General features: G+C 38.0%; 1 protein-coding gene across 7 annotated transcripts in view; it reads left to right on the top strand.

The window, feature by feature from the left end:
• LOC102218607 (teneurin-3) overlaps positions 1-13,822 on the top strand; it is a 188,605-nt gene that overhangs the window by 78,038 nt on the left and 96,745 nt on the right. For all 7 annotated transcript variants that reach the window (XM_023328547.1, XM_023328552.1, XM_023328551.1 and 4 more), the window contains one exon: positions 11,363-11,601. In XM_023328547.1, the coding sequence (XP_023184315.1) occupies positions 11,363-11,601 (239 nt within the window). The remainder of the gene's footprint in view (positions 1-11,362; positions 11,602-13,822) is intronic.

Raw genomic sequence — 13,822 nt, 5'->3', positions numbered from 1 at the left:
TGCAGTTTCTGACTGTAACATAAAAAAGATTAGGTAGGTAAGAGTACTTATGCAAACCACTGCAAATGCTTTTGGCAGATCTGCAGTGGTTTGTGTTTTGACCACTGGATTAAAGCATCTTAAACTCAATTTGTAGTAAATAACATATAACTAGAATAATGACTCCTTTAGCCTCTTTTAAGCTGGCAGCTTGTGTGTTACGTTTTAGCAACATGAACAATTAAACCAATCTCAGAAACTACGCAGCACTACCTCACAGTTCTTGTATTAAAAGCCTTTCCATTAGTTTGTGGCAAATAGGCTCAAATTGTATTAAAAGGGATGGATGCTTTCAGCTGGTGGGTTGTGGAACGCACAAAAAGCAACGCCCATCCTTTATAGCTGATGATTTTATTAATGTTTTAGTGTCACTCCTCCAAACTGGAGGGGGCATTGAAATGATAAATCACTTTGGGATTTAAAATATTTAGGGATGGCTTATTTTTAAGCCAATTTTAAGGAGCAGTTCTCATCAAGTTAAACTATTACACCACAAATTGGGCATGACATATTATAGCTCCTGCTGCGTTTGATTAATGACCACAGTGTTCACTGATTTTTCTGCTTTTTTGTAATCACCTGCACTTAAGGGCTGATTACTAGACATAAGACCAGCTCACAGTGAGAAGGAGAGTTCATGATTAGTGTGAAGTATGGGAACAGCAGAGAGCTTGCCAGTTGAAATCAAAGAGTCTATAGCTTAACGAGAATCTAGGTAAGCGGATTTTGTCTTATATCACAATCTGCTGTGCAAGATTCTATTTAGTATCTCAGCCAAGTTGTTTCTCCTGAAATATTAGATATATCTCTCCTAATCAGCAAGCTTAAAATATCTTGGCTAATGAAGTGCGGAGCATGGCGCTCTGACTAAGAAATAGCCTCGACTAGATGGATTCCAGCCCGATGTTTCCCTGCCAAGGGGTATGCACCCTTTTCATGATTGTAAACTTTAACTGGAGCAGCACAAAGCCAACTTCTTAAGATCTGATGGAATCAGCTGGGATGTGTGGTGACAGTTTTGCTTTTCCAGGAAGATACTGTAATTGAATACTAACCGTCCAGTGACCTTGAGCTGTCTTAGCTGTATTGACAAAACAATATGTACACACCTATCATCAGCCGAGGCATAAATCACTATCACCATGGTGGACTCTAAATCAAGTGCTTGTCAGTGGGTGGGAACCGAGGGCTGCTGCGAACCAACAGGGCCAAAAGGGAAGACCTGGTTCAGAACATAATTACAGATGTCATGAAAACCACCGGGTTGGGAAATGTAAACAGAAGCTCAAGAATGTACTCATTAGGCTGCCCTCAGGGGGTTTGGGGCAGCAAAGTCCAGGCAACAGCATCTGTGTGTAGAGGATAGCTGCAGGTACCTTGGGGAGGTGAATCTCATTTCGGTCTCCAAGAGTGACACAGACTTTATTTCTCATGCAGCTCTGCAGACCTGCTCATGTGTGCACACGGTAAATTATTCCGTACAAGGGATTTGATTAAAAAAGTGTCAAGAATGAATCACAATGTTATGATCTTGCCTAATATATTTCCTGTGATATGACGACCCCTTTGAAAATAAAACACTCATTTGACAGCTTTAACTACTTTTACAGCAATTAGCAGTAATGAAATATGTGTGTGTAACCTCCCCTAGAAGTGTTGGTCTTCAAAGCCCGAGTGCGCTAATTTGACTTGGTACCAGCTAGCTTTCAGTGTTCTTTGAAAGAGTGACAAATTCTGCACTGTTTTACCACTGATCACTATTTTATGGTGATTGATAAAAGTCACTAATCTTGCTGTCAGGCAGCTTCTAACATAAATTTGGCTTATTTTCTCTTTAGAGGTACACCCAGTAGCTCAGGAAAAGTTGAACAAAACAAACATCGACTTCCACACATGCATCTAACAGGGATTTAGTGATCCATGCAGGTTACTACTAGAGACAATATCAGGTTCATAAGCGTGAGAATGCAGCTGTTTAGCAAAACATCTTGTTCTTTTCATCAATATCCAGACATATTTGAAAGAATCTGTAATAAGTGTACTCATCTGTACATTTTGGTTCTTTTGTTTTCCTCCTCTAAAGAGGTCTTAATACAAAGAAAGCATTGGAAAAGCTTATTTTTATTTTTTCACAAATAAAGCTTTAATGAATCTCAAGCTGTGTTTTAAACTATCTATTAGGAATGTCACAGTGTAAAATTTTATTATGATGATTATTGTGTGCAGACTCATCATGGGTATTAATATTCACACAGTTTTGTTAAAATGGGTTTAAATATGCTAAAAGGATTATTAGACAATGGAGTTATCATGATAAAAGTGCTAATATTTAAATTTTCATGTCTGAGAAAAAAATATCAACAATTAAAACAATTTAATCTCTTCTATATGAGCAAAATTATAATCTAAATTCTTTAAACTAGTGATTGTAATACAATAGAGATTTCATTGTTGGAAATAATAAGAAGGATTTCAACAGTTGAATGTAAATCTGTTATGATAGTGATCAGCTGTTGTGCATTGTGGTTGTTTCTGGTGTTTTTCTTGCTATGTCTTACAAAATCAGCAAACTTATGAACTACCTCTTAAAAAATGACATCACAGACAGATTACAACATATAGGGATCTTGTGTTTTTAGAATATTAATACAGTAACACTAACCAGCAGAAATGTTATCATAAAAATCATTAAACAGGTCATAGTTTCATCTCAAATCTCTTTGTAGTTTTGTCTAATTCAGGTTTGCTGCGTCTAGAATTACATCATCATGGCGCATCTGGTGAAATAAATAATTTGCATGCGCAAGATTAATTTATGAATACAGCTAAAACTGCCTAACTCAAGTTGTATCCAAGCAGTCAATTGTGAAGGCAATATTGTACATAATAGACACATGTGTTCAATATAATGTTCAGCTCAAGACAAAGTATTTTGAATTTTAAACTTGAGAAGTTGAAATCTAGATTCCTTAAAAGTTTGAAATGGTGCTTAAATTCAACTCAGATAAGCTAAGAGTTAGCAGCTAGCAGCTAACAGCCAGCTGAGGCCACACAGCTGATAAATCACTTGTCATCTTTTTTATTCATTTATTTACAGATTCTTTTGCAGATTTCTCAAGATGGTATACAAATAAGAAAGGTGACGGTTAGGTCAACCAAACAATGAACTGAAGAATTACTTCCTTTGTAAAAGTCTGAAACGTGAAACCATCGGGAAGAAAATAAAGCACTTATTTTCATATCAGAGGCTTAAAAAAAAGGATCAAGATGGGTCAAAAAGCATGATCTGAATCCCATTCTGAGAGCAACTGCATAGCGTTACTTTAATGAGAAATATGATTGTGTCTACATATGGCAATCTACAGTCCTACTTTCTGATATGAACTTGATATAATTCCATGAAATGAATCTAAATTAAGTTTTATTCTTTTTATTTTGAAACCAGTGAGTCTGAGAAGTAACATTAGGCTGAGCAGCGATTCTGCTTGATATTGCCAACCACTGAGGAGACATTCAGATGTAAAAAAGGAAGGAGCACATTTAATTCACCCTGCAGGTTTCTCTTACTCACCACTCAGCTTCACCGAAATAGTTTTTTGTGATGTTTTCAATTAGATATTCCATTGAATTTCTTTGTATAATGAAGTGCCATGCCTTTGTCTGTCTCCCTAGAGACCAATGCACATACGGGGCAATTACTCTCCAGCAATACTTAATCCTTTGTTTTTAAATAGTTTATACGAGTGGGAGTGAAATTCGTATTTTTAATGCCATTATCTTGTAAGAGAGAAGCTCCAGAGTCTATGTGCTGCACTGAATAAATTAAGGTGTGCATCTGCTGCTACATTTGAATGTCCTTTGGAGCCCACTTCAACATTTTCTGCTCCTAAATTCAATGAGATTCAAATATGGCCGTCGTTATGATATTTCAGAATCAGTTCTTGAAGGCCTTGTGAGCCACACGCTGCCGTTATAAATGTACTGTCAATCCTCATTGGATTCACGTGTCAAAGGAGTCCTGCGGTGAAATGAAATTATGTCTCAGCTCTAAAATCATCACACTCCACAGTGTCCCACAGACAGTTCATTTTCCTGATGGAGAATGTGCTGGGATTGTTCTCGAGGGTGAGAAAAACTGGGAGTGGTAATTCAAGTACGTGGGATTTGCTCTGTGTCTGTGCGTAGGGGTGGACATAAGTGTGTGGTACGCACATGTAAATCATGACTCAGTCACGCTCCACATAAGAGGGGGGAAATTGAACTTTTTTTTCTACAGTGTATGTCCACTCACTGTGTCATGATTGCACCAGGACTGATTAGTCATGTGTGAGATACCAGCCAACTGGCCCTCTGGAGCTGAGAGGAGCTCAAAGTGTTTGCTGGTTAACGGCCAATGTGGATGGTAGAGTAGACAAAGTAGTAATCCTCAAGATGTAGTTTTTTTGTATGTGTTTGCCTTCTTATTTATTTTTGCCAACATCTTTAGTGCCAAGCAAACACGTCTCTGCCACTTTCAGAGTTCTGCGACATTTTCTATTTATTGTAGTCAGCTTTAGAAACTGTTACTGCTGCTGTTGACGCTGCATATCGTCTACAGATATAAATTATTTAGCTACATTTTGAAACGGTACAAAGATTTTTAAAACTCAGTGTGGGGTAATATAAATAATTATTCATATAAACAGTTATTACACGTTATAGTGGAATAGTCCCCACCACAGCTGTGTCTAAAAATTACTCCAAGGCATAATTGTGCTAGAATTAGACTCCCAAGTTTGACTAAAAATATTCATGATGCATAACATCATGAACACTGATAGATACATGCTGGCAAATGTTAGTGGGTAGATTGCATTAGGCAGCAAGTGAGAATGTTGTAGAAAAAGTTCTTGTTTGAGAAGCAGGAAAAACAGGCAACTGTAAAGATTTGAGCGAGAATGAGAAGGAGCCAGATTCTGATGGGAAGAGGATCGAGGCAGCGCATCTCCACAACTGTGGTTGTTGTGGAACGTACTCAGTCTGCAGAGGTCAGACTAGCACAAGAAGTACGAAGAATGAACAGTGTACACGTTGAAATACATCGTACTTTGTAGCTTGTTGTCAAATACATGCTCGCCATTGTGTGCAGTCAAGAGCACCAACCAAAGGGAAGTGAGCACCAGGACTGAACCACAGAGCAGTGGATGAAGTTGGCCTTTATCGATCCAGCGGAGCATCTATGGGACGTGCTGGACAAACAAGTCCAACCCATGGAGGCTCAAACCCCCAGCTCACAGGATTTAGAGGATCTGTGGCATCTTGGCATCAGATTCCCCAGGACACGTTCAGGGGTTTAGTGGAGTCCATGCATTCATATGTATGGAGCAAATAGAGCAACTAATTTTTTACAACATTTTGTAAACTTTTTTTATTCCTTCAAGTTTGGACCCCAAAAATCTGATCATTTGCTGCAGCCATAAAGTATGTCCGTTTTTAATAAATAAAAGTCATCACTGTACAATAAGGTTCCCCTTGTCCATGGCTAATAAATAGTTGATATTTATATTTTTAATGAATTCAAAACCACTTTATGAGTCAGTTTTTATAATACATTAATTGAGGATGAGAACGAGACAAAACTGACTCGTTTCTTTCCAAATGGTGACCTAATCTGTTCATTTAGGAGTTGCTCAATTAATAGTTTCAGAATACATTCCTACATTGTATGCATGTTTAGCATTAATAAGTATTATTCTTTAGTCTTTACTATTGTACTTTATCACTGCATTATAAAAAATTACAATTATCAAAATTGTAAAATTGCAAAGCTACCTATGTCAGGGTAACAATGCAGTCTGAAATGTTTAGTTTAACAATTCCACTGTTAAACTGATATGAAATGAAATTGATCAGTTTTGACTCTTTATTGCCTTTAGTCAATGTATTATACATTCCCATTAACGATTTATTAAAGTGCTTGCAGCTTAATTAACAGTATATCTAAAATCTATTTATTAAGCATTTATAAGGAGAGCCTAATAACAATGACAAATATTTGAAATAATTATACATTTTTTCCTCCATTTTATCACCTCTCAGGTGACAAAGGTTGCTTACTTTCAACGTGAGCTCTTCAGTCAGACATTTTATAGCAATGGAGAGAAATTGCAAAAGCAGTGGAAAATGTTGCGTTGCATTGCAGTATTCAGATAGACTGCAAGCTGCACAGACCAACTGGTCTGCAGCAGGAAGATGAGAACCCACTCAAATGTCATGCATTCTGGGTCTGCTGCAATAAAGCTTCTCAGCATTTGTAGAACCAGGATCCCAGAAGCTGTTTTCCAGTTAAACCTGTAAACTTTTATATAAGCACTTTTATATGAGCATGTGAAAAAAAGGAATAGATGTAAAAACCAAGACTGTTAGGTGCATCACATGCAATAAATCAATCTGTTTGTTCAGGTTTTGACGGGGTTGGGATTGCTCCATTTTATAACATAATCAAGCACTCTTGCATGGCTCAGTGGATTAGGGTAGTTTAGGGAGGTGGTCATAATGATATGCCCAATTACAGTAGTGTATGTGCACAACAGCTAAACTGTTGTGCTGTCAAACACAATCAGAGTTATTAAAATGATAAAACCCCACCTGCAAATAATCCGAGCCCCCTGTTGCAGCGATCCAAGGTTGTCCCCCGCTGCTTTCCTTGGGCAGGATGACACTGAAGAACAATCTCATGGTGCAGAGCTAGCAGCAGCATCATAGCACCTGCTAGCAGACCCCCTGTCAACAGGGCAGGTGGTGCTTTGATGAGGAGACCACTGCGACAGCGAGTGTGAAAACAAGTCACTGCAATGTCAAATTACATCTGTGGTCATTTTTTAAGGCCATATTTAAAGCAACCTGATTATTCCAGCTCTCACCTTGGATTTTTAGGACTAACTCAGAGCTCTGGTGAACATGCAGATTACACATTCTGAAGCGCTCCATCCTCATTGTTTCTTATGTGCTCTTTCGTCCCTACAGCTGGAGCTTAGCCATGGACACATCCACCCACTCCGTGTTTAGTCTTTTGTCCTCTTTGAGCATGTTTTTAAATGTCATCATGATGACAAGCAATGTTGTGAGTGCAGAGGAGAGCAGGCCGGCTGCCGCCTTTGTGTTTCAGGCTCCTCAATGGGACAGACAGGCGTGCACACCAACACGCCGCCATCTCACCGACACTCAGGCATTCATTCTCAGCCTCACACTTTCCTCATTGTCTCTCTTCCTTCTCTCTCTCTTGCGCTCACAACACACCACTGGCAGGATTAGCATAGTAATGTGCCATGTTGCATCACACTGACTGGAATCAATTACAGCCGGTCATCCAGTGTCTATAGCAGAAGACATTTACACTAGTCTGCTGTTTGTTAATCATGTCCAACAGGAGTTTATCTTTAGACCCCTTCAGTCTGCATTTTAGAAAGAAAAGACAGAGGGGTAACATGAAAGCCATCAACATGGGAATTACTTTAAATGTCAAGTGTAATAAATGTCCAAAAAAGGAATTTGTCTCAGATGCTGGAGCATAAAGATTTTCTCTCATCCACTGGTGTTCTGGTATGAACACCCAGTAGTCGTTTTCAACAGTGTATATTTTCTGAATGCAACTTTTTACATGTCTGGTGCATCTGTAGTATCTTGTAGTGCCTTGCAAAAATATCCCTACCTTCAGAACTGTTGCCTACTTTACCATATTTAAACCACAAATGTGGGATTTTCAGCTTCAAAACCTAACTATTTGTTGGTCTATTATCTGAAATTCCAATAAAATACAATGAAGTTTGTGGCAACAACATAGAAAAACGTGAACATTTTTGGCTGGTATGAATATTTTAAGGCACCCTATGTAATATTTCTTTATGGTATTGTGTTGTTTTTTTCTCTTTCTCAAGTTCTGCTGCTTTAGAATTGAAGGCCATAAGAGAATAATATATTCATAGCATTGCTTAAATAAGATTGTGCACAGATTTCACTGCATCTGTTTGCAGGCAACACTGTTTCCACACTATCTACCCAGAATGCATTAGGTATTCACCTTCCTTAGATAGAGTACAGTTTCTTCTTGCACACGTGTGCACGAATCCACGAGTCTGTCTAGCTCATCAGATTGCATCTACTTACACTTAACTCCCCAGACAGCAGGGTCTATTTGCCTGTGTGTCTGACTGCACGTCTGCCGCCGCCAACGTTGTGCAAGTTTTGACCTCAATTCATACCTAACTTCATATTACGGAGTCTGGCGCTACAGCTACAGCACGGATTGTTCTAGAATGGGTAATCAGAACTTTTCCTGCAGATGGCGGCTGCATTGTCATTCCATCTATGTGGCATTGTAACCTTTAAATGGAATCCCTGTCTGATCATAACGGCACGTGTCAGTCAGGGGCGTCGAAGAGCTCTTCTGACATTTGTTCTTTTAGTCAAGAATTGATCAGAACAGATTTTACCTCAGAGGGAACCTCACAGGAGACAAACAGCGGCTGAAATATCAGCTGCAGCACCGAAATGTGAACATCGTCTCATGGTGAGCACGTAAAAACAACACACTCCACTCGACGTGGGAAACTTTATGAAGAAAATCCTTTTGCACTGAAGTGTTTTGATGACAGAAACAGAGCACTTTAGGAACATTCAGAGTACTTCTAATTATTAAGTGGAACTACACAAAATTTCAGCTGTCTGCTTTAGATTTTCTGCTCAGTTTGCCAGATTTCAAGCTCTTTAGTAAAGAATCACAGCCTTTACAAAGATTACATAGATACTTCACAGGTGCTGCACAAATTATTGATGAACAAACAGGCTTTATCAGTATATTGGTAAGTTTGAATTTGCAGTTACCCTGGCAACCTCTTCTCTCGGGATCTGTACAGACATTAAAACCTTTTACCCACCAAAGTGAGGAGAAGTGTTATGTAAGAATTTTAGAAGTACAGAATAATTAAGATGTTAGTGGAGCAAAGCAAGTTTCAGAACATCATGTTCATTGGTTTAAATAGGTTTTTATATGAATATAGTTTAATTCTTTGTTCCTGCTTTTTCTTCAAAAAAGATCTGTGTTTTCTCATTAAACTCTTTAAAAAAACTTTTGTTTGCCACCAACATCTAATTTGACTCAACTTATAGTTTGAACCAATCAGTGTTAAATACGCTTGATTGATCCCAGAAAAGTAAAAAAATTAAAGTAAAACAAATAAAATAAAATAGCTTTTGACACTTTAAAACCAGATATACTGCATTTTCTGTGCCTTTGACTAATTAAGAAAAGCCCAGATATTTATGTCATGACTGTGTAAGCTTCTGCTTGGATCGTTTAAAGGGGGGATATAAAGAACAAAATCTATGTTCAAAATCTACTGTATGTTTTATGTTGTTAACTCATCAAAAATATACCTTGAGAGTTGCTTTGGTTTTTTTCTTGCATGTGTGAGGAATCCTTGAATCTCCCCTGGCGGCCATTCAGGTGCCTGCAGCAGCAATTAGCAAACACCTGGTGGAACTGGACATCCGCTGAACTGAACATACAGGCTATTTCTCAGTTCAACGCTCTGGTTGTAAATGGTAAAATGAAAAGCATTGTTGTGACATGCTGAAGGCGGAGGGTCGGAAAGAGTAGGAGCTTCTTAAAGAGACAGACACCAATTTCAAGGCATCAAATTGCGAAGTCAACTTTCTGTTGATTCATGTTTGATATATACAGTATTTTTATAAAAACTCAAGGTAACAGTTAATTGATTGTGCCATCTTCCTGGGAAATACATAACACCACCATTGTAAAACACTGGATTTAAATGGAGGCGCATCTGTTTATGTTTTGTAAAATTTCGCCCCAAACGCTCTGCTTACTCCACAAGTATAAACAAAACGTGGATGTCCAGCAGTCACAGATTTCAGAAAATAGACATGCTTTGTCTTGGTACAAAATGAACAAGAACAAAAGCAAAATACTGCATTAAGGTGCTGGTTGAAGCTGGTCAGAGTGTCATTGGAAGAATGGGTTAAAGTTACTGCAAACAAAATGTTTGACCCAACTTTAAAAAACAGATTCCAACCAAAGGCTAAGAAACTTTATGTGAACTTGTGATGCTGGATAACAAGCAGTGTAAATAAAATTTTAAAAAAAGTTTCATTATTTGGATCACACTAACTAACATAAAATATCAGGTATATTCTGTTTAATGGCAGAGAAAGGAAAAAAAAGTTAAATGTATTTTTATGCTGTGAAAATGTAAATACCATGTATGAACTATATATGATTATTTAAATAGATTCTGAAACTTGTGACCTCTCTACATTTTGAAGGGCAATGTTGAGCTCCAGCCCAAAGTGTTCCAGTTGAACAGGCAAAACCGTGATGTAGCCAGAGAGGCAGCCTTAGGTGGAATGTGTGCAAGAGAGCATGTGAAGTGTTCATGCAGAGCGGCCTCTCCTGAATAATAAAATAACCTTAAACAATCCATTCATGATTATGTTTTAGGGGTTTTTATACTAAAAAAGGAATGCCAGTTCTTTTGTTTGCTAGCTTTTACTTTTAGAGTGTTGCATTTTGCATTAATGATAAATTTTGTTTCAATGTTCCTCTCTTTTAAACTCACATAAGCAATTTGATTACCTGCAAAAGAACAGTGTGGTGTTCATTTAAACCTTTTGTTTGGAGCTTCTAATTATTTCAGATATAAAAACAATACAAAAAACAAGTGTGAAATCAAACATTGGTTTAAAATTTGGTTAAATAAAAAGGAAAAAGTAGTATAATAATACAGCTGCAGACTGGTATAATGTCTGCAAACCGTGGTCAATTTGTTCAATTTCCCTGGCTGTCCCCATAAGCCGGAAGGCATTTGGGTATTAATCTCTAAGTAGTGGCAAGTGTGGCAACAAGACTTAATTCATTTACTTAAGAGCTTTTCACGTGGGGTTTAAAAGTTAATAAGACGATCACTCTGTGGTGTATTTGATTAAACCCTGTTAATTACCCCAGGTATAATGGGCTATTAGCAAAGGCCTGGTTGTAAAAGGGCAAAAGTGAGATTATTGTTTTTATGAGGTACTTTTGGTCCACCTTTCTCAGTGTCAGGATAAGATTGGATATTAGATTAAAGCTGAGATCCTCCTGCAGAGCTGCTCATGTTGGAGTCTTTGAGTGGTGTTAAATATGTTCGAGTTAATCACTTTTATTAAGATTTTAGCAGCTTAAACTGATTCGTAACTCATTTAAGCTATTAGGATTTGAGTTAATGCTAGAGAGCAACCAGCTTTTAAATTCATAAGATTATAATCTTCATTTTCATTTTTGTTTCAGGCACTTTCTATTTAAAACGGGGACGGGAACCACACCGTTCTTTGGCGCCACAGCTCCCGGTTACACCATGGCAACAGGAACCGTTTACTCCACGCCTGCACGCCCTTTGCCCAGAAACACTCTGTCCAGGGGGGCTTTCAAGTTCAAGAAGTCACCTAAACACTGTTCCTGGAAATGCACTGCCCTGATCGCCGTGGCCGTGGCTGTAGTTCTCTCCATCATTCTCTGCTACTGCATAGGTAAGGAAGGCTCAGAGGAGATTGCAGCAGCTGTAACGTTTGGCAAAAGTTTACATTTGGTTGCACTGCACGCATGGGAAAGTTTCAGGAAATGTATTTGCTTCCAAGAATCTGACAGCTATTAAAACAGCTTTAAAAGGAAAAAAATCCGAAGGTTGACCTGCTTCCTCCCAAAACTTTAAATGAGTGTGAAGCAGAGTTTTGCTTTAGTCTCAGTCATGGACGCACATCCGAAGAGCCCTTCTATCAGATTTAGCACTTTATACAAAAGTATACACACCCCTTACACATTCTTCATACTTGTAATTTCTGAAAAGTGTGGAATACATGCATTAACCCCTTCAACCCTCTACCCAACTTTTTCCTCATGGTATGTCTCCCTGATACAGCTTACAAATGGGACTTCCTTTGGCTTTCTTTCAGGGATATTTTCTTCTTCCCTGTCTTCCATTAAGACCAAATTTGTAGAAAGAACGGCTAATAGTTACCCTGTGGAGAGACTATTCCACCTGAGCTGTGAAGTTCTGCATTTCCTCCACAGTTACCATGATCTTCTATGATTAATTATAACAGTGTCATGGTGGGTTAGCAGTGAGAATCAGTAGTCATTGTATTTTTTCATAATTATAGTCGGAAAAAAATATTTAATGAGAGCTGTGACAGTCATTGGTTGGGATTGTTATATTTACAAATTGAATGTTTTTTTCCACTGTTGGCTCAAGGAGAGCATTGATTGATATCAAAATATTAGAAAATATGACTGAATATAATCACTGTGTACTTTAAGCAGAATGATTGCAGCCACTTAATGTAACTGGTGTGCTGAAGTATCCTATTCGACAATGAGTAAGATTTAATTTAGAACAGCTTTTGTGTTTTCAGGGTTTTGAATGCAGAGTTAAATGTGTTGGGGAAACAAATAAATAAATACATTTTCATTATAAAAAATAAAGACAAAAATAAGACATTTCCTGACATTAAATAGTCAGATGTATAAGAATAATAAAATCAGACATTTGCAAGTAAAAACAGACAGAAATCCTCAACAATTTGTACATTTATGAGATGCACAGCTGGATCATTTTCAAAGGGTGTTTCTTAAAATCTGATGTCCGATGTCTGAAAATGCTAGTTTAGATATAGCACATTTGTGCCTACTATTATAGTATAACATATATTTTTTAGAAAATTTATGACTTTGAGAATTTCAGGCTTACAATTTCTGAGCTTTTTGGCAGAAATGATCTACAATGGCCCTGGTACTCTGTTGTAACGCCCCTCTTTAGTTCGCCGTTGAGCTGATTCTATTTACAGATGATGGATTGAAGTTTGTGGTTGCAACATAACAAAACGAGGTATAAATTGCCTTGCAGGGCATTGTTGGTACAGTTTCCGTATCAATTCATAAACAGACTCCTACTAACTGCAATCTTTCACCATCAGAACCCAGTCGACTGTTTCAAATCAGTTTATTTGGAAGAATCAACAAAAAGCCACACACATTCAGCTGCAGCTGAGTGTTTTTGAGGACCTGGTGACGAGATGCAGTTCTACCTGTCACATGAGTTTATGCAACCAGTATATCTTTTGTGCCAGAGGCACTGAATTTCAGATTTAGGTGGGGGAATATTATCTGCTCTGGCATTGAACAATTGTCTTCCGGTCAAATGGAACAAATGATTGACATGCCGCTGGGAGTGAATGGAGATGGCATTCCTCCTCCTTGCTGTTCTGCAGCAATTGCAGATGTCGAGATAGGATTCAGAGGAGTTTATCTGACCAAGCCTTCAGTCAGATATGCAGACAATGCATCAGTACATCCTCCAATAATAAAAAAAAATTGTTGTTGCTTTTCTATTTGACAGGAAGCTGTGCATCATCCCAGTGTTTGTGATCAAACGCTTCGCAGAACAATGCCCTGTTTATGTCCACCTGAGTTTACATTAAAACACCATCTCTGAAGTTCAAACAGGATTGTTTTAGTGAAGTTTTTGAACCAAATTTGTACAAAAAGAGAACCAGTTTTCAGAACATGGAATGTAAAGAAGAGACTGGTCCACAAAGCCTTTGTTCTACAAGAACTAAAACTGTCCTATGTGGTGAAACAGGAAACGCTTTTATCTCGGTCAGGAGGATAAGATACTCTCCCTCCACTCTCCCTCCTTGGGGCATTATTTCTTACAAGAAAGCGTTTTTCTTTTTTTGCTGTTTTTATAGCATA

The sequence above is a fragment of the Xiphophorus maculatus genome, chromosome 23, assembly GCF_002775205.1.
Source record: "Xiphophorus maculatus strain JP 163 A chromosome 23, X_maculatus-5.0-male, whole genome shotgun sequence".
Classification (NCBI taxonomy): Eukaryota; Metazoa; Chordata; class Actinopteri; order Cyprinodontiformes; family Poeciliidae; genus Xiphophorus; species Xiphophorus maculatus.
This window is presented reverse-complemented; position numbering and strand designations above follow the sequence as displayed.